We start from the raw sequence: 26127 nt of genomic DNA on the forward strand, positions 1-26127 counted from the left end.
CAAAGCCAAGATAGACATTTATTTAAAATCGGTAAGGGAATCAAGGTTTATGTGGGAAAGATAGTAGGTCGGAGTTGAGGATTATCAGATCAGCCATGATCCATTGAATGGGGCAGTAGACTGGATGGGTTGAGTGGCTTACTTCTGCGCCCACATCTTATGACCTTATAAATCTCTCAACCTCTATCTTAAATATACTCAAAGAGCTTCTCCAGGCTTCTGGAGTGGTGATTCACCATATTCCGAGTAAAAACATTTCTCTTTATCTCAGTCCTAAACGGTCCTCTTGTTACAGGAACATAAGAGCATTTTGAGAACCTATTTGCTGAAAGCGGATATTTAATTAACCTTGAATGGTTAAAGCAAACTCAAGAAACATACAATGACCATGAAGCAGTTATCTGGTAATTGTCCAACTTCAGTGTCAGAAAATTGTATTCAATCGCACTCCAGCATTTGAGGACCGAGCACTGAGGCTGATTCTTTACTTACGTCAATGCTGCATTGAATGCAACTTGATGAAACGTTAAGCTCAGGGCTAACATGCATGCTTAGTAGGACAAACAAGATTCCCTATCTTATTCAGCATGCACGTGGTTTTGCTAACGTGTCTTGCTCAACAAGTCCAAAGTCATTCAGCTCACTGCGATGCAAAGCATACTGCTGTATTTGGTTCTCTGAAAATGCTAGACTTGAAAGTCAAATATGTGAATTGCTTCAATGCGTTTCAATCTACATGACAGCATTAACGTTCTCTCTCGGCTGTGCGCACGTGCAGCTGCTCCAAAGCTTGGAACACAGCGACTGGCTTTGGCGATAGCGACTGTCCTGGAAGTCCCTGCTACACACAGAGCCCAGAGGTCCATGCAGCCAGAAAGAACATTAGAGGGAATGCTGGTTAGAATGCAAAATAAATACTTCTATTTATCTTTGATAAGTTACTGCAATCAGTGTTTTTCAAAATACAGTAAACCTTCTATTATTTGGCATCCATGGGACCAGGAGTGTGCCATCTGATCAAATATTCTGGCTGAACAAGGAGTCCACATGATCAATATTAAACACACGCTAAGCATTGGAAATATAATGCAGGGGATGTCTGCATCACTGTTATACTTTATCTAAAGTATATATCACTTAAACAAAAATGCAACTTTGCCTTAAATAAAACTTACTGGCAGAAGGCCTTCTTACTCGCACCCTCAACTGATTACTTGGATATCGCGGTATTTGAGGAGAAATTGACTCGAAATTGAATAAACTGTTGATATTTTGCGTGGCAATTCATTTGAACAACAATTATATTTGCATTGGAGGTAGATACATAAGAGAACTACCATGTTTGGACAGAACAATACAGTAAACTTGAAGTATTTGAGGTTTATAATTCTTGCCAGTTTATCAAGACTGCCGATTCATAAGGCGTCGATTATAACAAAATTTGCTGCATTCCCATTTACAGGATTTCAGTTTCTAGGCCTTTAGATCAAACAGGTTCATATTACTAAATACATTCTAACTCACTACTCTTTAATCCTAAGTTGTGAATGGGTGTCAACACACTAAGAGTTTAGACAACTACTTCCAGCTATCCCTTAGCATTAATGAGGAAACACTGCTCTCCCTCTCTCTCCAACCAAATCAGTTTTTCCCCCTGGAGAATAAGGACAACACATTCCACTCCTGAATGAAGAACGTTCAGCTCCAATTGCATACTCTCTCTACACAGAGACAAGTAATGGCTTTTTTTTTCCATCTCTGCAAAGTCAAGATTGTTTACTTGGACCCATGATTCCAGGCCTTGGTTGACACCAGCCATGGTCCAGATCATTTTTTTCTTGCAGAGGATATTTTACAGAATCTACAAGAGCAGGAGACATGACATGCAAGATCAGGGACTGCCAGGCTGGTGTCAACTAATAGCAATGAATCAGATTAGTCCAATGTAATGTGTGACATTCCGTATATTTTGTAAATTAGATTAGATTCCCTACAGTGTGGAAACAGGCCCTTCGGCCCAACCAGTCACACCGACCCTCCGAAGAGTAACCCACCCAGTCCCATTTTGCTCCGACTAATGCACCTAACACTACGGGCAATTTAGCATGGCCAATTCACTTGGCTTGCACATCTTTGGACTGTGGGAGGAAACCGGAGGAAACTCACGCAGAGGATGTGCAAACTCTACACAGACAGTCCCCCAAGGCTACAATTGAACCTGGGACCCTGACGCTATGAAGCAGCTGTACTAACCACTGTGCCACCCACGATTTGATTGAAAAGAAGTCGATCTCATCTTATTTTTGGTCAAGAAACATGGAAAATTCCAGATTTTATGTAAAAGGCAACCCTAGTTCTTCATAGGTAACAGATCAACATTTGTAAGTCAAGGTATTATCCCGTACATAAATGTTATGCTGAGGAAATGAATTTTTTTTTCTGCTATTATGTGATATGATGTACAATTCATACCAATTTGGTGCAAAGGTTTAAGACACATCAGGTCAGGGTCAGGTGACAACCAACCTCGTGGAATACAGTCATATACCTAGTTGAGGTTTTGAAATTTCTTCTTCATTTTGTGTAAGAATGCCCTCTAGAAAAAAAACAAAAAATATACAGCAGCATTTAAACTGAAAGTTACTGAAGTTACAGAGAAGACAAACACCTGTGTAGCAGCAAGAGAATTTTGTGTTACAGAGAAATTTGTCAGAGACTGGAGAAAGAAATCAAATCAATTTCAGACAATGCTGAAATGAAAGTGTGCCAACAGAGATAAACCTAGCAGGTGGCCACAATTGGAGAAAAAAGTTTCTGAATGGGTACACGAAAATCGTCAAAGTGGAAATGGTGTTAGTCATGAAGCCATCTGAATCCATGCACAAAACAAATCAAAGGATGGAATTTCAGATTTGAATGCAAGTGCGAGATGGTGCATAAGGTTCATGAGAAGACATGTCTTTGTACTTCAGCAGAGAACTAAGACTGCACAAAAGCTGCCCGCTGAACTAGAAAATCAGATATTACAGTTCCACCAGTCTTTAATCAGAAATTGGCAGAAGGAGGCCGACAACTTATCATGTATCGGAAACATGGATGAAATGCCTATAATTCTCGACATGCCGGAGAGTTGAACTGTGAACCAAAAAGGAGAACCAACAGTATTGGTGAAAACCACTGGCCATGACAAAAGTTGGTTTACTTTAGTTCTTTCTTGTATGGCTGATGGCACTAAGTTAAAACCAATAGCTGTTTTTCAGAGAAAAACTTGGCCAAAGGAGAAATTTCCAAAAGGAACTGTCCTCCATATGCACCCACAAGGCTGGATAGACGAAGATGGATGTAGAAAATAGATAAAAGAAGTTTGGAATTTCTGACCTGGTGGACTACGCAAGGGACCAGTTTAGATCACATCTAGTGAAGAATGTTGTTGACAACATCCGATCACATAACACTGACATAGCTGTCATTCTTAGTGGACTTAGAAGAGCTTTGCAACCAACAGGTGTTGGTATCAATAAGACATTTAAGGACATGGCGAGAATGAAGTGGAATAACTGGATGCATGATGGAGAAAAAACATACATGAAAGGAGGCAGTATGTGGGCTCCTTCACTGCCACTGATCTGTGAATGGATCGTTGATTCATGGAAGGAAATAAAAGCTGAGACTATTTTCAAAGCATTCAAGAAATGTGGAATTTCGAATGCATTGGACAGTACAGAGATCAATTATTTATGAGATGACATTGTTATGAAATTGAAAGCATGGACTGTACCTTTAAGATACAGTGAATGCTGTTCTGAACTGAGGGCTGACAAGCACCTGTGATGACTGGATAGCAGTCTCAGAGTGCACTGGAAAATTGAAAACATATAACATTTGGCTGTGAAATGGATAACTGAGTTGGTTGCTATTTTGACAACAATTCAAATTTAAAGAATTGGTTTAAATTATGCCCCAGGACATTAAAACCCAATTGAGTTTGAAATTATTGTTTTGCCAACATCGAACCAACATGATCCGATGTTGGGGATATAAAAATGCAGACATTTTGAAAATTGGAGACAGAACAACTGCCATCAACACAGTTCCAAGAAATTAGGAAACACTCTCTATCAAAGGTACCTTTTCATACGAAACATATTCGCAGTAAAAGGAAAGAAGACAACCCAGGGAGATCTTCAGTCAGAAGACGACAGAAGTGGAAGACAATAGGCGTTGTGTGGTTTTGAAATTAAGTTGATGTAAGTTTAATAAGTGTCTTAATGGAACAGTATATTGTTAGAGAGTTGGAGGCAGATAATACGCAGTTAAGAGAAAGGGGGACTTAGAATTGTGAATAGTTGCTCTTTAATGTTCACTTTTTGGGGTTAAAAAAATAAATTGATGTTATTTTCTTCAAACAGTGGAACTTGAGAAGTTGGCTGACACTTACATTTTAACAGATTATGAGGCGAGGTGAGCTTTTCTGGGTGTTTGGTTTAATTAACTGAAGGGTTCACCGCTATGTTGTAACAACATAGATAAAGAAGCAGCAGCAGATGATGTGCTAACTCTAACTACAGACAGCAAAGATGAAGAGGATCCATACGATGATATCATTCTCCCTGTTGAATATCAAGCTTTATTCGGTACTGAAGATGTTTAACAGTGTGATTATGCATGATTTTAATGAACTTTTGTATTTGGCCTTTTAAAATGTACATCGTAATTGTGATTTAAAGCTACATTAAATTTCTACTTCACTTTATGTATAAATGAAAACTTACAAATTCATTTTTGTTTCTATTGTCTCTATCTGGTAATTACTGTAATTAGTCGTGTTTTTTCTTTATTCATTTAGAGATCAATTGGGCTTCTACTAATGATACAGTATTTTGGACTGTAGCATGAATTTCAGCCCTCAAAAGTAGTATCCATGTAACAGTCGACCCCCTAAATTTAACCGTAAAAAATAGTCTAAAAATTTGACTTTTACACGAGTATATACAATACTGACAAGTGAAATTTAAATTTCAAAACCTTCCAAAGTATGTTGTGAATGAATGGAGTTGAGCAGGCAAGTTGCAACTGTAATGAGAAGCCTCACTGTTTATCAAGAAGCTCTTTCATAACCTGACTGTAACTGCAGCATTGTCAGCTTCGACAGCTTTCACTTCTGTGCCACTTGATTGGCATCTTTCTTGTGTATGTTGTCTGGCACGTAGTGTTAATTTGAATTGGTTGAAAGAACATCAAAAAGAAAGAGAGCAGAAATGGCATTCACTTCCTGTTTCACCATCGGGATCAGCATGTCACGGTTAAAATTCAACCCACCTTCTCCATTCAGTATTTAACAGCCTGTCTGAAGCACTTCCATTTGCTCTCAACCTTCATCTACACAATTATCTTTTCTTCAAAATAATCACTGGTATTATCTATATATTCCTTTAAGTGATCATCTGGGGCATTTTCCTCCACTGCCTTGTCATCTTTGACTTGATGACGTTGCTCTTACAGCACCATCACTACTTGCTACCATATAGGCAGTCCATCTCCTACACAAGCGATAGTGAGGACTGCAGATGCTGGAGATTAGAATCGTGAGTGTGGTGCTGGAAAAGCACAGCAGGTCAGGCAGCATCCGAGCAGCAGGAGAATCGACGTTGCGGGCAAACAGATGAAGGGCTTTTGCCTGAAACATCGATTCTCCTGCTCTTCGGGTGCTGCCCGACTTGCTGTGCTTTTCCAACACCACACTCTCATCTCCTACACAGGCTGCTCCTCTTGGTTCAGCACAGTAATAACAAAATCACATTAAAGTTCTATCCCACTTATCCTATATATACATGAATTAAACAAGTTCATGATTACTGCCACCATCTTCACTGCATGGCTAACTTACATTACGCTGCCAGACTGCATGTCAAGGTGTAGATCAATTAATATTTTTTCCAAATGAATGTAGACTCGTCACTGATCCCTGCGGCACTCCATTGCCAACTTGAAAAAGACTCATTTATCTGTTCCCTACAATATCCAAATAGCTGATTGAAAGCAGTAACAGTTATATCACTGGTCTGGCTGTATTGCAGCTTTCTGAAGTGAGCATCTTCCATTCTTCTACATTAATTTTAAGCTGTCAAATCCATTGATTGCAGATTAGATTATTAAAGAATTATGGGGTCATAGCTCCTACCTTGCTATCATGTTAGAAATATCTTAAAGCCATAGATCTCAAGCTTGAAATAGAAATACCACAAAACTGGAACCTGTCATGTTTCACAAAAGCTATTCATGTTACTAGGTCACTGGCATTTCTGAACAAGAAAAGCAATTTAAAGTTAGTTGATACCCACTCACTTTTTTATTTCACGGAGGAGCATTCGGATGAGGACAGTTTGTAATGGCTCAATCATCATTTTCTTCCACATGTCCAGAGCTAGCTAGAAATGCAAAAGTTTTTAATTGGAATTAAGCTGAATACATCAATTTTCTAAAATATGAAGCCAAAGATAGATTCGGAGGTGGAGGTGCAGAAAGAGAGAGAGAGAGAGAAAGAAGAAAAATGTGAGAAAGAGACAAACTATAATATTTAAAATGGAAAATCAATATGTATTTAAAAACATACTGTATAATTCAATTTCATTTGTTCAGTTCTAACATTTCTTGCTTCAGCTGTTTCCTTTTGCACAGACATTATAACGTTCTTGTCTCAAAGTTATACAAGTCAGATGAAGGGGCTCCATTGGAAATATAAATGCCCAGATGCAGTAACTGTTAAAGGAGTCAACTTTCCCTTGCCTGAAAACAGCAAGACAATGATAACAGAATATCAAAACTGCTGCCCGAAAGCAGCTATTTACAGAATGTTGACCATGCAAGGAATAGAAAGAGACGAACATCAAACAAAGATTTTTTTTTAAGGATACAATGATTAAATCACTTCATACAGAGGAACATACAGGCCTATAGGTTTTATTCTGAAAATTGCTTGAAAAACAACAATGACATAAGGGACTATCACATATATAATACCTCTGAAGAGATTTGCACGCATTTTGTCAGGCCTGAGAGCTTGTTATTTTAAAAGACATTGCCCTGTGACTTTACTTTGAACATCAATACAAACCACCCCACTACATATAGATGATTGCACATTTATGTAACTTATGCAACCAGGAGTTTAAAAGCTTTGACTTACGCTTACCCGTCAAAGTTTCAGTTACTGTCCCAGCAGAAGTTTCAAATAAACATATTGATCAGACCAATACTTCAATTCAAATTGGACGTTTTTTTATCTGGCTGAGCTTACCTCTCCTATCTCCATCAGTGGTTCAATAATATCTACTCCACCGTATCCATACTGCAGGTCAGCTTCTGTCAATTTGTTTTTCTTGATGAACTGTGTGTTGAGATATCTGTGCAAATGGCAAATTTTAGAAATGTCAAGCCTGTCTGCAGGAATATATAAAGTATGCAATGACATATATATACCTGGTCATGGCAAACGAATAACTGGATCAAATCTTGTTCTCTACATTTGTAGTTCTCAGCCTGCATCCAGCTATGTCAGTGATCCCAGAGATGCAAGCCAGGACTCTTAATCTTGACATTATTTTAGAAACCATACTAATTAGTTGGTTAATTTAATAATAAGAATTAAAAAGACACTATACAATGTTTCTGTGGTGTGTGCTGGACCATCAATATGTAACAGCTCAACTTATGTACCAGTACTGTTCTACCAATCATTTGATTCAATTCCTGACTACAGCATAAATACACAGGCAAACATCTCACTAGTTAGCCAAAGATGCAGCAGAGTTTTATATTGAACAAGGATGATTTGAACTAAGCACAAACTTTACAGCCTGCACAAAATCTCTGCTTCTTTCAGCTTCTACAACTATGCAATCCAAAATTCCACCAACTGCCTTGCTAATTAATAATTACATTAGGAACTCTCCTCCTCTAAAATGCTCCTGAAAAACCACCGCTTCGAATAATGTATTGGTCACTCTTAACAACCTTCTTGGCTTAGAATCTATTTTCTTCATACTCATCCATAAAACATCAAATGTAAGTTTGTGCTTAAAAGTAAAGGTGGTAATCCCCATCTTTATACATCATAGTTTGGAACATGGCACATTTCAGATTTGTTCCAGATAGGACTTGTCCCATCACACATCCTAAGTCTCAATTGTTGGACTATACAGTTGAAGCTTAATGGGCTAGTTCTTATTCATTGATAAATCTTTGACACTGGCATGGAGTACTAAAACACTTCCTGCTGTTGAACTAGGATTATTTGGGATACTGACAATTCAACCTATTTCAAGGGAAATGGGAAGAATTCCAATGGTAGGTCTTCCACCCTCGTTATGGTCAATGAATCATTTGACAGATCAATCGTTAAAAATACTCTAGAACAATGCAATCTTGACTGGCTAGTATAAGATGACTGAGTTTTTATATATTGAATCATTGAGACATACAGCACAGACACAGACCCTTCAGTCTATTCAGTCCATGCCAAACATAATCCCAAATTAAACTAGTCCCACCTGCCTGCTCCTGGCCCATATTCCTCCAACCTTTCCTTTTCATGTACTTACCTAAGTGTCTGTTAAACATTGTCACTGTGCGCATACCCACCACTTCCTCAGGATATTTATTCCACACGCAAACCATTCTGTGCAAAATATTTGGCCCTCTTGTCGTTTTTAAACCTCTCACCTTTCAGCTTAAAAATATGCCCCACAGTTTTGAAATCCCCCATCCTAGGGAAAAGACAACTACCATTTACTCTATCTATACCCATCATGATTTTATAAACCTCCTATGCTCCAGTGAAAAATATCCCAGACTTTCTTCATAACTCAAACTTTCCAATCCTGGCAATATCCTGGTAAATTTCATCTGGACCATCTCTGGCTTAATAATATCCTTCCTATAATAAGGTGACCATAACTGGACACAGTACTCCAGAAGAGGCCTCACCAATGTCCTGCACAACCTCAAGATGACTTCCCAACTCCTATAGTCAAAGGACTCAATAATGAAGGCAAGCACGCAAAACGCCTATGTTGTAAGAAACCACATATTTTTTCCTGTTGGACAATAGACTGGAAAATGGTTTTATCGCTGTGCTTCCATTGCTGCAGAGTCAAACTCTTCGCACACACTACCTAACACATCTACACTGAGTCCCTTCATCATATTGTTTATAACAATTGAAAACCCACCTTCTTATGGTCAATTCCAGATGGGCACTAGTCTTATGGGCAATTCCCACATCCTACAATGTAAACGATTCATGAAAAACGTTTCTCGTCTCCTCTCTAGATATTCTGGAAAGATTTTAAATTGATGACGATTGGTTCTTGACCCACTCATCAAAAGGAAGAGATTTTCTCCCTCTACAGTATCAAAACCTCTCATCTTGAAAGCCTCCACAAGGTTATCTTTCAACCTTCTACTTTCAACTAAAGTATCTCACCCAGGGAACATCTTGACAAAATTCTTCTGTACCCTTTCCAAGGGTTTTATCTTTCCTGAAGTACTGCACTTGGAATTGTCCACATTCACTTATTTCTGAAGAAATAGTCCATACGTTGTCAAGAAGAGTCAGACCAGACTCAAAATGGTAACTTGTTTGGTTCTTCATGGATGATGCCAGACCTTCTGGATTTCTTCAGCATTCTTTTATGTTTACTTCAGGTTTCAAGCTTACCTTGTCGACCAGAACATTGCTTGCTCCCTCTGACTTAATTTCCACTGAATTGCTGATCATATTGCTTAGCTGTACTCTTATCCAGTCATAGATAGATCATCAGTTTCTGTGGAGTCCTTCGAAAGTCTCTTCCCTTCCTTTCCCACCGATATGCTGTCCCTGTTTAACATCTCCCACAGATATGGATTAACATCAATCCCACCCTCCCACTCTTGAACAAACTACAACCTCTGTATTACTAGACTGGTTACTCAATATTCCATCTTAGACAAGCTAAAATTTCATCTGCCTAAGAATTGGGGAAACCAATGCCTTTGAATTCCGTTCATATCACAAATACTGTACTTTTCAGACTAAGGGGTCACCTGTGGAAGATAGAGGAGATATTTATTCTCTCAGAGGGTAGTGAATCTGCGGAATTCTTTTCCACAGAGGACTGTAGAGACTGTGACTCTAGGACTGAGATAGACAGACTTTTTTTTATCAGTAAAGAAATCAAGACTGTAAGAAGCTGGAGATCAGAAAGAAAAACAGAAATTGCTGGAGAAACGCAGCAGGTCTGGCAGCATCTGTGGGGAGAAAGCAGCATCAATATTTCAAGTCCCAGCACTCATAATCTTTAACAAAACCCTTTTCTTTCCTCATTCACCCGCTTTGAGACCCTCCTTAAAACTACCTCTGACTAATATTTTAGTCATTTCTTGTTATACCATGTTTTGTGCAGCATCTGAAATCTCTATGAAGCATTTTCAAACATTTTTCAAAGTTAAAGGTGCTACATAAATGGAAGTTAATGCTATGAGTGCCAATGACGATCCAAGTGTAAGCTACACATTTGCCTTTTTGACTGTAAGCAGGAGGTTAGATGGTTGAAGAAAAGCTGGTTTCAAAATAAACAAAAAAAAAACATACCAAATATTTTATTGGAAATGAAGCAGATCTTGAGAGGACCTCACTGCATCTCATGTGTCAATGTATTGTACTTTACACTCTGAAGAACTCTATGAATTGTATTTAATCTACTATAAACATACAAGCATAAGATCAGTTACTTGTTTCACCTTTCAAAGACCCTTCATATTGGATTGCAGCACTGTACTTGCAAATCCTAGCACTTTAAACATCAGTTTTTCTTTGATTGTTTGGATGCATGAAGTTCTAACATGCTTGGAACAGTATTACATACTTCTCAAACAGATAACAGTTACTACAGTAATTTTCTATCTCGTTGTGAAAGTGTGCCCGAATCTAATTAAAACACATATGCATTGGTTTAATTAGTTTCCCAGAATCAACATTTTCTGACAATTTGGCAAATAATCAATTCAGCATTAATGACCAGAAGTAGTATGAGCAGGGGTAGGCCAGGCAGCTCCTTGAGCGTGTTTTGCAATTCAGTAAGACCACAGCTGACCTGACTGGAGCCTTAACTCCATTTGTCTGTCTAGCCCCTGTAACTCATGATTCGTTTGTCAATCAAAAACCTGTCTAAAACAGCCTTGAATTCATTCAATGACTGCCTCCACTGCTCATAGCGCAAAGTCTAAAAGCCCACTCAGAGAAGCAACTCCTCCTCATCCCTATCTTAAATGGGATGCACTTTATTTTTAATCTATATCCTCCAGCTCAAATTCCACAAAAAGAATCATCCTGCCTGTGATGTCCTCTCAGAACTTTTCTGGTTTCAACAAGTTCACCTCTCATTCTTCTAAATTACAATGAGTATAGTCCTAGAATTCTAGAATCCCTACAATGTGGAAACAGGCCCTTCGGCCCAACAAGTCCACACCGACCCTCCAAAGAGTAACCCACCCAAACCCATTCCCCTACCTCATTATCCTATACTTACCCCTGACCAATGCACCTAACCAACACATCCCTGAACACTTTGGGCAATTTAACTTGGCCAATTCACCTAACCTGCACATCTTTGGATTGTGGGAAGAAACCGGAGAATCTGGAGGAAACCTATGCCGACGTGAGGAGAATGTGCAAACTTCACACAGACAGTCGCGCAAGGCTGGAATCGAACCCGGGTCCCTGGCACTGTGATGCAGCAGTGCTAACCACTGAGCCACTGTGCCGCCCCAAACCTGCTCAGATATCAACTGAGCGAATCTTCTCAGAACTGTTTTCAATACAATTATATTCTTCCTTAAGTAAGAAAACCAAAATTGCACATGGTAACTCTAGGTGTTGTTTCATTGAAGCCCTATGTAACTACACTGAGCTGATACTCAGGAATAAAGGCCAACATTCAATTTCCTTTCCAATCCTACAAAACAGTCTGAAATATGCTATAGCAGAAGTTGTCTCTACCTGTTAATTTTGCTCTGCAAAGCCTTACAAGCTGCTTAATCACTTCCAGGATGTTGAGAGTCACAACTGCAGCATGGCAGTGCATCAAACTGTCCATACTTTAAACAGGTAAGATAATCCGTAACCATGTGCAGCAACACAGTAGTTCAGTGTTAGGCACTGCTGCCTCAAAGCACCAGGGACCTGGATCGATTCCAGCCTTTGGCGCCTGTCTTTCTGGAGTTTGCACATTGCCCCAGTATGTGTGTGGGTTTCCTTTGGACGCTCCAGTTTCCGCCCACAGTCCAAAGATGTGCAGGTTAGATGCTTTGGTCATGCTCAATATCCCCATAGTGTCCAGGAATGTGTAGGTTAGGCGAACTAACATGGGAAATGCAGGGTTACAGGAATAGGTGGGGGGCTGAGTCTAGATGGGATATTCTTCGGAGGGTCCATGTGAACTTGATATGGATTCGATGTTCTCTAATAACCGAGAAAACATGCAAAATTAAAAGGTTGCGAGGGGAAGAAAAAACGTATCACGTTAAGGGATGTAAAGGAGAAAAAAAATGGTGCATTTACAAAACTGACCGAGAGACAGAAAGCAGAGAGTAGTTGTGAAAGATTTTTCCAAACTTGAGGAAATTTTGCAGTGGTATTCTGTAGGGAAAGGTTTGAGGCCCATTGGTCTTTCTTTGATATATAGAAATGGTTAGATGAGGCACAATATCAAAGTTTTTACATTACACAAACTAGTAATGTATTGATGTGGATTTGGTTTACGCATCAGAAGGCATTCCTTAAGAGATCAGCGGGTAAAATTAAAACGCATGGGATCAGGTGGTTTATTAACATGGATAGAGAACAGGTTGGCAGACAGGAAACAAACAGCAGGAATAAACAGATTTCTTTTTAAGTGGTAGGAAGTGACTAAAGGGTGATCACAGGGATCAGTGCTTAGATCCCAGCTAATAACAGTATATATTAATAACTTAAATCAGGTGACTAGATGCAATTCCTCAAAGTTAGCAAACAACACAGCTGGGTGGGAGAATGAGCAGGAAGGTAGGTGCAGAGATGATTCAGTGTGACTTAGTAAAGTTGAGTGAGTAGTACATGTGTGGCAGATGAAATATAATGAGGATAAGTGTGAGTTTATCAACTTTGGTAGTATGATTATTATCTAAATGGCAATGGATTAGTAAAGTAAGCATGCAGGTGCAGCAGGCAATGAAGAAGGCATATGATTTGTTGGCCTTTATAGCGAGAGGATTTCAGTACAACAGCAGGATGTCTTGCTGCCACTGTACAGGACCATAGTGAGGCCATGCCTTGAGTACTGTGTGTGTTTCGGTTTCCTTATCTGAGGAAGGATAATCTGGCCATGGACGGAGTATAACAAAAGTTTACCAGACTGATTCCAGGACAGGAAATATGAAGAGAGTGTGGTTAGGATGATATTTACTATTGCTTAGAAGAATGAGGGGGGTGTCTCATAAAAAAAAGTTTCAAATTCTGACAGACCCAGACAGGGTAAATGCAGGAAGGATGCTCCTGATGACCAGAAAATCCAGGACAGGGCTCATACTTTAAGGATACAGAGTGGTATGATATGAAGACAAATTTCTTCATCCAGAGAGTGGTGAACCTGTGGAATTCTCTGACACATTGGTTGTAGCCAAAACAATGAATGTTTTCAAGGAGTTAGATACATTTCTTAGGGCTAAAGGGATCAAATGGTACAGGGATAAAGCAGAAACAGGTACTGAGTTGGATGATTCACCTTGATCATACTGATTGGCTGGGTGGGAGCGAAGGTCAAAAAGCTTAATCTGGCTTCTACTTTCTATGTTTCAGGAAGGACAGGAATAGACTTGAGGAAGTCCTGAGTTAGTGCTGGAGACTGCAGTGGGTTCCTTTAATCTGATGATGTCTTGGGTGGAGAATTGAAAAGTCGATCTCAATCTCCCAAAAGGGTCAAATGCGTCACCCTAGCACCTGTTTGCCTTACCAAATATGTCTAACTAGCGTATTAACTTGTATCTATTATTAACATGCAATAAACTACATCTTGTTCATAAGACGATTGCCTCTTCTTCCTAATATTCACTGATGATTCATTCTCTATTACGGTTAACCAATCAGGTCCTTAAATGCAGTATAGAAAAGATGACTGTCCAACTTGTTTAAAGTTTTATTTGAAAGAGCAAAAAGGCCACATTCTTGAGTCACAGAGTCACACAACGAAGAAACATACCTTTCAGTCCAACCAGTCCATACTGAACACAATCCCAAACTAAACGAGTCCCATCTGCCTGCTCCTGGCCAGTATCACTCCAAACCTTTCCTATTCATGCACTTATCCAAATGGCTTTTAAACATTGCAATCGTACCCACATCCACTATTTCCTCTGGAGGTTCATTCCATACATGAACCACCCTCTGTGCAAAACATTTGCCCCTCGTATTTTTTAAATCTCTCTCTCTCATGTTAAAAATGTGCCCCCTCATCTTGAAATCCCCAATCCTTGGGAAAAGACAACTCTATCTATACCCCTCATTATTTTATAGATTTCTAGAAGGTCGCCTCTTAACCTCCTTCATTCCAATGAAAAATGTTCCAGCCTATCCAGCCTTTCTTTCTAACTCAAATCTTCCATTCCTGACAACATCCTGGTAGATCTCTTCTAAACCTTCTGCAGCTTAATAATATCCCTTTTGTGACGGTGGCCCCAGTTATTAGTTGGCAGTGGTTGGTTCTGCAGCACTTACAACATGGTACACTGTGATGAGTTTAGTTGCTCAAAAGTCTCAAGGTAACAACGCTGAAAAAAATCTATTTGAAACAGGAGAGCACATCACATGGAAGGAACAGCAAGGTAGAAGTATAATTTCTGGCTAAAATCTTCACCCCAGATCTGATAAGAGATGCAGGAGAAACTGTGAGCTAATAAGAGAGAAAAAAAAAATTCAGTCAAACTTGGCAGTTACAGCATCCCAACAGAATGAGGACTTTTCAGGGTTGACCCAATTTGAGGTTCAGTTCTGTGAATAAAGTTAAAAAAATTCTGTAGGCAAGGGGAAAACTTCAAATTAACAGCACTCAGGACCAAACTGGGAAGGACAAAAATTAAAAAGGAAAACTTATTGTTCACAGTGAGCACGGATGCCATCATAAGTGGACACCATATGGGACAACTACAGCAGTTACGTCAAGGGCTCTGAACATAATTAATATTTTGGTTGTAATATGGGAAACACTGCAGAGCAGATTTCAGGCAATTAAAGGTTAATTTAAAATATTTATAAGACAGACACTGACAGAAAAATTTTAACATGAGATTTTGTGATAAAGCCAGGAGAAAAATAATTTCAACTCAAGAGGTGGCGGAAAGATTTATAAAGATTCTAACATCTGGGAAAGCGATGTGCATTATGTCTTGGCAATGAAAGATGGGAAAGTGTCCATTTTGTCTGCAAAAAACAGTGGGAAACCTCCATCTGAGCTACATAAAGTGAGAAAACCTCCATTTTGCCAGAAGAGAGAAAATCCTCATCTAATCTCAAAAAACATAGGAAAGCCTGCATCAAACAGTACAGAGATAGAACATTGCTGTTTAACAGATAGGACTGGCAAAAGAGAAGTCAGCTGACAAATTAAATTTAGTGCAGTGAAGTGCGAAGTGATGTAGTTTGGAAAGAAAAATAAGGATAAGATGACTTAACAGCACAATATTTAAGGTGCAACACAGAGGCGTGTGCCAAAATATTTCAAAGGGTCAGGGCAAGATAAGAAGGCTCTTAATTAAGCAGTAGTAATAGAGACAAAACACAAAAGCAGCAAAGTGATGCTAAAACATTTTGGCATCTTGGGTGGACCAGGGCTGGAGTTCTGTGTTCAATTCAAGGATTTCATTCTCTTTCCACACAGACCTTCTGACCATCTCCAGAATTTTCTGTTGTTGGTTTTATTGCATATTTCCATTTTCACAGAATCACAGAACTGACACAACACAGAAAGGGGCTATTTGGCCCAGCTTGTACAGGCTGACCCAAAAACACCCAGATGCCCTTTCTAATCCCATCTTCATGTACATGGCTCACAGACCTGAAGCCTTAAGGTGCACATCCAGATACTTTTTAAAAATGAGTTTCGGGTCTCTGCCTCCACCACCAACTCAGGCAGTGAATTCCAGACACCCGCCATCCTCTGCATAAAAATATGTTTCCTCACATCCCCTCCAATCCATCTGTCCGTTAGCTTGAATCTATGACTCCTGGTTTTTGAAATCTCTGCCAATTGAAACAAGCTCCTCCTATCGACTTTACCTATATCTCTCACAAATTCAAAGCTGGTATACAAGATTAACCATTGGACCACTGTACGATGGCTCAAGGACTGTTCCAACAACACAAATCACATCAGAGTGTTTTTCACATCAAATTTTCAACTGCTCACAATTTAATAAAACCTGCATTTAAAATCGCGTAGGCAACATTTGCACTACATGTGCACCAAGCAACAACAGTCACGAACAAGTTCCAAGTGACCCCTAAGAATTTTAATGGCACTACCATCCTATCAGCAATATCGAGACATAACTATAGGCCAAATATGTGATTGCACTGGCCGTACCAGCACGGCTACAAGAGCAGAGGTTGGTACACTATAATGAGTACTTAACCTCAACATCCTTCAAAGAATCTTCAATAGCCAAAGACTCTCATCAATTTTTAGTGTGTGTGCAAGTAATTTCTTGAGACTTATGGTTTCCTTAAATTTACTTGTGCAGTCAAACAAACATAGAAATTTAAAGTGACCGATTATGTGGCAAATTTCAGGTTGCAGCACAGTTGAATTGCTTAGAGAACATTTCTGGCAGCTACAAGTCTTAAATCAGGAATTAAGGAATTGTGACAGCCTGCACTGGTTTTATTATCTAGCACCAGTTTCATGCCTTTTCACCATATCCCTGACCACCATGTGCATCCAAATAATCATCTTCTTGAATACCTCAGTGGTACCCAGTCTTACAATATTTCCAGTCAGTGCATTCCATACCCTAACTACTTGCTGCTTGAAAACATTTTTTTTCTCACATCACTGGTGCTTCATTTGCACATCACTTTAACTCTATGCTCTCTCATTCTTTTTTCTTTTATGACTGGGAACAGCTTCTCCCTCTGTATTCAGCTCATGGTTTTGAAAACCTCTATCAAATGTCCTCTTTGCTGTCTTACCTACAAGAACAGACAACTTCTTCAAGTAAGGTCCTGGGGAGTGTTGCTGAACAGAAACCTTAGAGTGCAGGCTCACATTTCTTTGAACGTGTTGTCACAGGTAATTCGGATAGTGAAGAAAGCATTTGGTATGCTTTCCTTTTTTGGTCAGAACACTGAGTTTCGGAGTTGAGAGGACGTTGGTTAGGCCAATTTTGGAATAATGGAATGTGTGGTCTCCCTCCTATTGGAAAGATGTTGTTAAATTTGAAACGGTTCAGAAAAGATTTACAAGGATGTTGGCAGGATTGGAAGGTTTGAGCTATTGGGAGATGCTGAATAGGCTTGGGCTGTTTTTCCTTGAGTGTTGGAGGCTGAAGGGTGACCTTATAGAGGTTTATAAAATCATGTGAGGCATGGAAAGGGTAAATAAACAAGGCATTTTCCCTGGGTGGGGGAGTCCAGAACTAGAGGGCACAGATTTAGGGTGAGGGGGGAAGAATTTAACAGGGACCTAAGGGGCAACTTTTTCACACAGAAGGGGTGTGTGTGTATCTTCCTCCTGCCAGAGGAAGTGGTGGAGGCTGATAATAATTACATTTAAAAGGCATCTGGATGAGTATATGAATAGGAAAGGTTTAGAGGGATATCGGGCGAGTGTTGGCAAATGGGACTACATTAGATTCGGATATCTGGTTGGCATGGACAAGTTGTACTGAAGGGATGTTTCTGTGCTGTACATCTCTATGACTCTATTCGTTGCAAAGTTTCTCAACCCTGGTACTATTCTCACTTAACCTGTCTATATCCCGCAGCAGTCTCGGTATTACCATTATCACTTGTCTTTCCACATAGTTTTGTTCATATATAGTATGCACAGTACATTTACTTTCTTGTGACCCCAGCACTAATTCCTGTGGCACATCATTAGTTGTAGAGTGCCAACATGAAAATGGCCCCCTTATGCCAACTCTCTGCTTTCTAGTCAATTGTCTATACCACCTCCAACACCATGGGATCATCTTAATAGCCTAACGTGTACCACCTTACCAAACATCTTTGGAAAATCCAAATATGTTACATCCATTGTTAGGCCTTCATCTATTTGGCTTGTTTCTTCCTCAAAGATTTAGTAAATTTGTCAGGCATGATTTCCTCTTCATGAGGCAATGCATACTCTGCTTGATCGTATTAAGGATGTTCTATTACATCCTTTATAATAGACTCTAATACTTTCCCAATAACAGAACATTAATCTAACCATTTCACAGCGTCTGTTTTTTTTTGTCTCCTTTCCTTTTAAATAAAGATGTTACATTGGCAATTTTCCAATTTTCTCAGACTTTTCCAGAAGCTAAAGATTCCTGGAACGTTACCAGCAATGCATCTACCATCTCTATAGCTCGTTCAGTTAATATCGTAGGATGCATCCCTCAAGTCCATGGAACCTATCAGTATTTAGACACATTTGCAAATTGCTTCTGCATTCTCCCCAGTGATTTACATATTTTCTATAATATGGCACACAGATCTGTACATAACATTCTACAACCTCCACAAGTCTAACAAGTGTCTTGTACAAGTTCATCATCACCTCCCTTCTCTTGTATTTTATGCTCCCACTCATAAAGCTAAGGATGCTATACACTTTACTTACTGTTCTCTCTACTTATCCTGCCACTTTCAATAACTTGTGCACGTGCTGGTTACAGATCACAATCTGAAGCATTCACAAAGAATATGTTTTAGATTTCAATATAATTTTAAAAAATAGATGCAGAGTAAATCACAGTGGTTCAAGGAATGGCATTGTGGATTTATAGGTTGAATTAAACTGTTTCTTCAGGCTAACATTTGATGAGCAGATTGCTTCTGGAACAACAAACCACTCACACTCTTGACAAATTAGGGAAAGAGGTCTAACATTAATGTCATCAAGTTAGAAATCACAGGCGGAAGAAAATGATATATATACACAGCTGCTGCTCAGATCATGAAGATCTTCCTCTTACTAAGTAAGAGCACAAAATAAATGTTTTAAAATCAATTCAATTGTCAACTTCAACACATGCCTTGAAAGAAAAAAAATTCACTTTGATTTGTATAGAAGATAAAGTTATTTACCTATATAAGCAGTCCATATAATCAGCACCCTTACTGTACTCTTCCCAATATTTATGGTACATAGTCAAAATCTGTTCTTCGGAATCCAGAACTTTCTGTAAATAAAAGTATATCAAGGACATATCCTTTTCAATGACAAAATTATTTCTAAGATCAGGGCAACTGGATGATTTGGATGAATGTAAATAGTACAAGTATTCGAAGGGCAGAATGGCCTACGTCTGCACTTATTTCTATTGTTTCTATTGTTCTATTTCTAAGTCATGATCGGCAACTTACTGCAGAATCTCTGTTGATAATGAATTTTGGAGATTTTGGTGAAATTGCAAAGCACACTGTAAAAAGTACTTTGAATTTGTAAAATTTAATGCTTTAGTACTGTGCACGACTACTTTTGCTATGTTCATATCTTTATTTAGCTCTGAGTCACTTTTGTGGAACATTTCTGCTTCAAAACAGTTATAATGTGGAACCAGACAAATTAGTACCTCTGCACTATTTTTACAAAGTTTGGTGACTTATAAATTTTGGAAGCATTACTATGTCTATCTGGTGTGCATGTTTCATAGGAAAGTGGAGCAGTCAGTATATTCTGCATAGGTTGTTTAGCAATGCTTATCTACCGATGCATGGATCATTGTAAACATATACTGCAGTTTCAAGGTATTAAAGTCATGACTTCACTGGATTCTGATAGTTGCCCAACTATGAGTTTTGGTAGGACATAAGAACATAAGAGCACTAGTAGGCCATCCAGCCTCTCAGGCCTGCTCTGCTATTCAATAAGATCATGGCTGATCTTTTTGTCGACTCAGCTCCACTTACTCGGCCGCTTACTATAACCCTTAATTCCTTTACAGTTCAAAAATCTATCTTTGCTTTAAAAACATTTTACAAGATAGCCTCAACTGCTTCACTGGATAAGGAATTCCACAGATTCACAACCCTTTGGGATAAGAAGTTCCTCATCAACTCAGTTTTGAAACTACTCCCCATTACCTTGAGGCTATGACCCTTGGTTCCAGTTTCACACCCTAGTGAAAACAACATCCTTGCTTCTATTTTACCTATTCCTCATAATTTTTATGTTTCTGTAAGATCCCCTTCATTCTTCTAAATTCCAAAGAGTATATTCCCAGTGTACTCAATCTTTCCTCATAAGCCAACCCTCTAAACTCCAGAATCAACCTAGAATACCTCCTGACATCAATAAATATGATGCAGATTTAGAGTTTGCTTGCAGCATTTGTCCCAGTTTTAAATCATTGAATTATTTTTGGGTAAAAGCCACAAAGAAATTCAGAAAAAAACATACTGACCTAGACAACAGTGAGAACATCAAGTTCATTGCCTCACCATGTGATTGAAGTAAAAACCAACAGAAGTGAGAAGGAAATTAGATTCCCTACAGTGTGGAAACAGGCTCTTTGGCCCAACAAGTCCCCACCGACCCTCCTAAGAGTAACCCACCCAGTCCAATTCCCCTACCCTACATTTACCCCTGATTAATATACCTAACACCATGGGAATTTAGCATGACCAATTGATCTGACTTGTATATCTTTACGATTTTGAGAGGAAACCCACGCAGACATGAGGAGAATGTGCAAACTCCACATAGCCAGTCGCCCGAGGTGGGAATCGAACCAGGGTCTCTGGCGCTGTGAGGCAGCAGTGCTAACCACTGAGCCACCGTGCCACCAATAGAGGCAAAGAACGACAAATTTAGACAAAGAAAACTAGGAGGAGACTCAAGTTGAACATAAACATCAGTGTGGACCAAATGGTCTGTTTCTGTGCTGTAAAAAGAAACTATATACTATATCCTACTCATAATGTAGTGGTTCTGAGGGCAAGGTGAAAAATAGCTGTGATCCCAATAATACATCTATTTTAGTAATCTCCTTTCAGATAAATTAGCACAGCTCAGACTCTGGTTTGACAAAACAAAATATTTTACTCATTCTTTTTCTGCATCAATCAAAAATATGTTTACTCACTTCGATTTATATTTTACAGCAGTCCAATATTCAAAAAATTTGGACTAGAGAAGAGTGAATAATGGATTTCCCCAATCACAAAAGACACTTCTTGACAAAAGAATGGAGCAAAAACAATAAACATTTCCTATTTAAATCCCAGAGTAAAAATCATTAAAGGGAAATCAGGGGAAATTATTATTTTCCATAGTCCAGGGTGCCAAGACTAAGTGAAACACATTAATAGTTGGGCAACTTGCACCATTTAATTTAGCAGAGACAAAAAAAGACTTTTTATTCAGTATGGAATTGGGAAAAATAACAATGGTATCAATTGGTGATGAGTTCATCTGATGACAAGTTTTTAAAAGACAAAGGTCCTTGATTTAAAGGGAAATTGACCTCATTTTTGAGCGAATCTGAGCAATTGTGGAAATGTACTGACAAACAAGATTAAATATTCGGATTGTAATCCTATAAGGACTGTAAAAGCATCAGCTGTGGAACACAAACAACCAGATGAATAACATAGATGACAATTTTAAACATCTTAATATTACTTTTGAAGGTTTTTAACAAAATGCGAGTTTTATCTACATTTTGACATACTTGGGGAAATCAAATAAATTGAAGAATTGATGGGTTGAATTTTCAATCACCCAATGAGTTGAGACTTAGACTGAAAATCATGCCTTTGGAGATGTCAGTGGTTGCAACTACCTCAGTAACACAATTAGATTTTCAAAGAAAGGGTGGGAAGTTGGGATGGGGAGCTGGTAACTTGCACACTTCCAATTAATTGCTTGCTGAACTCATTTATGTTTGGAACATGGGAAGAACAGTTTACAATTTTCGCATGGGAAGCAAGGGGAGCAGAGAGAGTCTGGAACACATTTGTGTTGAGCTGTTGGAAACACAGTGGAGAGACATTAGTACTCATAACAGCACTGTGAAAATGGTATATAAAAGGGGCAATGTAAACTCATACATTGGCATAGAATTGTTACAACTAGGGTAGAGGGGCTTGAATTTGAAAGGAACTTGAGGCTGTGGCAATCTAGGGTCACCTTTGGACATGCCTGCTTTGTGTGGTTCACTTGAGCTCTTCTTCCAGAGGAAGAGAAGACTTATCTCTTGTACAGTCCAGCTATGATCAGAGCAATTCTGGTCTCCCTCCTATCGGAACAATGTTGTGAAACTTGAAAGGGAGAGACTTAACAGGCTGGGGCTGTTTTCCCTGCAGCGTCGGAGGCTGAAGTTTATAGACCTTATAGAGCTTTACAAAATTATGAGGGGCATGGATAGGGTAAATACGCAAAGTCTTTTCCTGGGATTGGGGAGTCCAGAACTAGAGGGCATAAGTTTAGGGTGAGAGGGGAAAGATATAAAAGAGACCTACGGGGCAACCTTTTCACACAGAGAGTGGTACGTGTATGGAATGAGCTGCCAGAGGACGTGGTGGAGGCTGGTACAATTGCAACATTTAAGAGGCACTTGGATGGGTATATGAATAGGAAGGGTTTGGAGGGATATGGGCCGGGTGCTGGCAGGTGGGATGAGATTGGGTTGGGATATCTGGTCAGCATGGACGAGTAGGACCAAAGGGTCTGTTTCCATGCTGTACATCTCTATGAATCTACGAGCTCAAGGGAGGAATCAGCAAACTGTGACACTGCAGAGGAATGGTTTCTACACCTGGTCTCCCTGATTCAAAGGTCAGATGAAACTGTTGTTTGCCTCTTAAATTATCCTGCTGTGCTTATTGTGAGCTATACCCACACCCTAACTGGCACTGAACTCGGCTGCAGGCCAATTAGTAAATATAGAATGCAGCAGGGAAAGAGGTCCTTCAGTTCATCGTCTGCAGTCACCATGATATCACTCTAAACTAATTGCATCTGCCTGCACATGGTCTGTATCTCTATTCCCTGCCTGTCTGTTTTAAATATCTTTTAAATGTTGCTTCTATATCTGCTGTTACCATCTCCCCTGGCAAGACTTTCCAAGCACCTACTACCCTCTGTGTAAAAGAAAAGTCTTGCACATTTCCTTTAAACTTTCGCCCTCTCACCTTAAACCTATGCCCCCGAGTGTTTGACATTGCCACTCTGGGAAAAAGACCCTGACTATCCACCCTATCTATACCTTTCATAATTTTAAGTCCTTCTGTCAGGTCATCCATCAGCGAAAAAAGCTTGTGCAAAAACAATCCAAGCTAATGCACTCCAAACCAGGGAATAGCCTGGTAAAGCTCTTTTGCACCCTCGTCAAAGACTCCACATCCTTCCTACACTGTGGTGACCAGTACTGCACTCAATACACCAATGTGACAACTAAAGTTTTATACATCTGTAACCTGCCAACGTTTCTCTAAAATAACCCAACTGATGAAGGTAAGCATGTTGCTTGCCTTCTTTACTACTTTATCCACTTGTCCTACCACTTTCAGGGAGTAATGGAGTTGCACCTAATATCCCTCTGTTATATCAATGCGCCTAATGGTCCTGCCATTTACTGTAAAGTTCCAATTGCATTTGGCTTCCCAAAATGCAACGTGACTGGCTAATACTTAGAATATTACATTGTATTACAGATTCTAAAATGGTGCAGGGCCTTGGAAAAATTCAAGGTGTCAGGTTCCTGACCTTGAAAGGAAGATTTGGCTCCACATTACTTTCTTGCTCTGCACTTTATGCATTGAATGCAACCATTTAAAGTTTACAGTAAAGGTGATAAAACTGAAAAAATTACCTTGTACAAATGTTGGACGTGATTTTCCAGAAAGATTTTTGTTTCTGTGTAGAGTCGTTCTCCCAGAGGTTCTGGGTAGGCAACACACAAAGCATAAATGTCTCTGAAGAGAATATTAAGGGTCTTCATTGCAACAGGCAGGGGAAAATAGTTAACAAAACATGTTTAATAATCATCAAAAGTAAATCTTAAATTTTATGAATGATTTCTTGAGATACAGCTTACAAACTAAACTTTTATTAAACTTGTGCCTGGTGAGGACTGAAATTTGTCTTTTCCCAACCAAAAAGAACTTGTACACAAAAGATGCAAAAAAAAACAATTTTCATTGCTACTTATATTTCAGCCAACATAGTCTTTTCACAAGCTAATCAGCAATTGAGTTATTTTTAGAGTTTGAATTTTATATGGTTTATTTGATACCCACCAATTAGTTATTTGCATTGATAACTGCTTCTTTCAGTATGTACAAAATCTGCATATTACATAATAATTTAGGAGCTGTTAATTAAATTCCTGCTACTTACTTTCTTACTGTACTTATAAATAAAATACAAAATCTTTTCATTATTTACAATCAAACAAACAGATCACTTGTTGATCTGCTTTCAACTTTGACCTATACACACCCTATTATTTTTCACAAATTGCCTGTGCATGGTTCACCATGAAGTTGTGAATGTATTATCTTAATTACAATGCCAGGTAAAGTGGGAGACGGCAGGGGCAGGCTGACACTAGGCACATGGACACACAAGACGGCCATTGAACCACAAGAATGCCAGCACAATGCACTCACAACCTAGTTGATTAGTTTAAGGCGGGTGGGGGAGAAAATACACATGAATAGCGTTCACTGTCCGTTGAAGTGTCTGGGTTCAGCCAACACCTTTGATAGAAATGCGATGAGTTTGATACGGACTCAATACAAAGTGATCATAGCCAGGGCCACAGCAACCGTCCTTCTCAGGACGAGCGATTAGTGCCCATTACTACAGCAATGGACTTCCATGCCGACATTGAAACTGACAATGACAGCACTGAAATTAACAATGGCTGTGCTGGAAATGATAATGACTGTATCGAAACTATCAACGATTCTGCAAAGTTTACAACGAACAAACAATGTTACAGAGATAATAACCTCATCATTGACCTATTATATCACAAAATGTATAAAAGTGTCTTGAAATCCTCTCTGGGCTGAGAGATGACTCGCAGCTGACCACTGTGCTGTTAGTGTCTTTCTCTCCCCAGAGCTCCGCTATTTCCTTGTACAATAAACTCTGCCATTGAACCCCAAATCTGACTCCGAGGCTGGTGATTTTCCGCACAACAATTGGTACTGTGAGCTGAGTTCTTATTACTGTTGCCCTGGTTGAAGGCCAGAATCGGGGAGCCGGGGTAAGAACCTGCAAATGGGAAGAGTCAGACCAGGCCAATGACACAATTTAAAAGGCATACCAATTGCAATGTCTGATTTGCTAAAGTGCGTAGTTAAAAAAAATTTCAGTGCATATCCATGGAGAATACGTATTTAACTGTATTAACTGTTGTAAGAATCTGCTGCTTGTGCTGAAACAGCCAGAGGACAAGGTAGTGCCTGTCTCAAAGACTCTGCCCTAAACTGGATGTTAAGAGGGGTAGCTCGCCCCCCCCCCACATGAAGGTTGGGATTTGAAGTGGGAATTGAGGCACCAAGGGCACTAGGAGTTGTGAAGCACAAGTGGCAAAGTCAGGTAACATTGGACTCTGTTGGGGCAAACAACGCAGAGTCCAGTTAGAATTTAAGTTAAAAGTTGGGTGCTGTTTGCGTTTGTAATTTCCAATGTGGTGGGGAAGAGTAGCTGATCACTCTGACCAAGAGCCAAACCTCAGTGGAGTGCACATTACCAAGGTGGGGAGCATGGACATTGTGAGTAACTGTGATACACTGTCAGTCCATGGTAGAACAACAGAGCTTGAATAGTGGCGGTGGCCAGGAGGGTAAAGAGTCTCACTAGTAGAGAGCACACTGGGCTAGAGGTAGGCTTCTGG

The 26127-nt window shown here is 39.4% G+C and overlaps 1 protein-coding gene across 5 annotated transcripts in view; it reads right to left on the reverse strand.

Moving 5' to 3' along the window:
• cul2 (cullin 2) overlaps positions 1–24234 on the reverse strand; it is a 56450-nt gene extending 32216 nt beyond the window's left edge. For 4 of the 5 annotated variants that reach the window (XM_043690635.1, XM_043690634.1, XM_043690633.1 and 1 more), the window contains exons 1-4: positions 24091–24234; positions 19361–19455; positions 7298–7403; positions 6346–6428 (exon numbers count right to left, since the gene is read on the reverse strand). In XM_043690635.1, coding sequence (XP_043546570.1) covers positions 6346–6428; positions 7298–7403; positions 19361–19455; positions 24091–24219 — 413 coding nt within the window. In that variant the 5' untranslated portion in view covers positions 24220–24234. The remainder of the gene's footprint in view (positions 1–6345; positions 6429–7297; positions 7404–19360; positions 19456–24090) is intronic. The other variant, XM_043690637.1, reaches the window with a different exon arrangement.
• Positions 24235–26127: the final 1893 nt, after the last annotated feature.

This window comes from Chiloscyllium plagiosum, chromosome 5 (genome assembly GCF_004010195.1).
Source record: "Chiloscyllium plagiosum isolate BGI_BamShark_2017 chromosome 5, ASM401019v2, whole genome shotgun sequence".
In the NCBI taxonomy this organism is placed as follows: Eukaryota; Metazoa; Chordata; class Chondrichthyes; order Orectolobiformes; family Hemiscylliidae; genus Chiloscyllium; species Chiloscyllium plagiosum.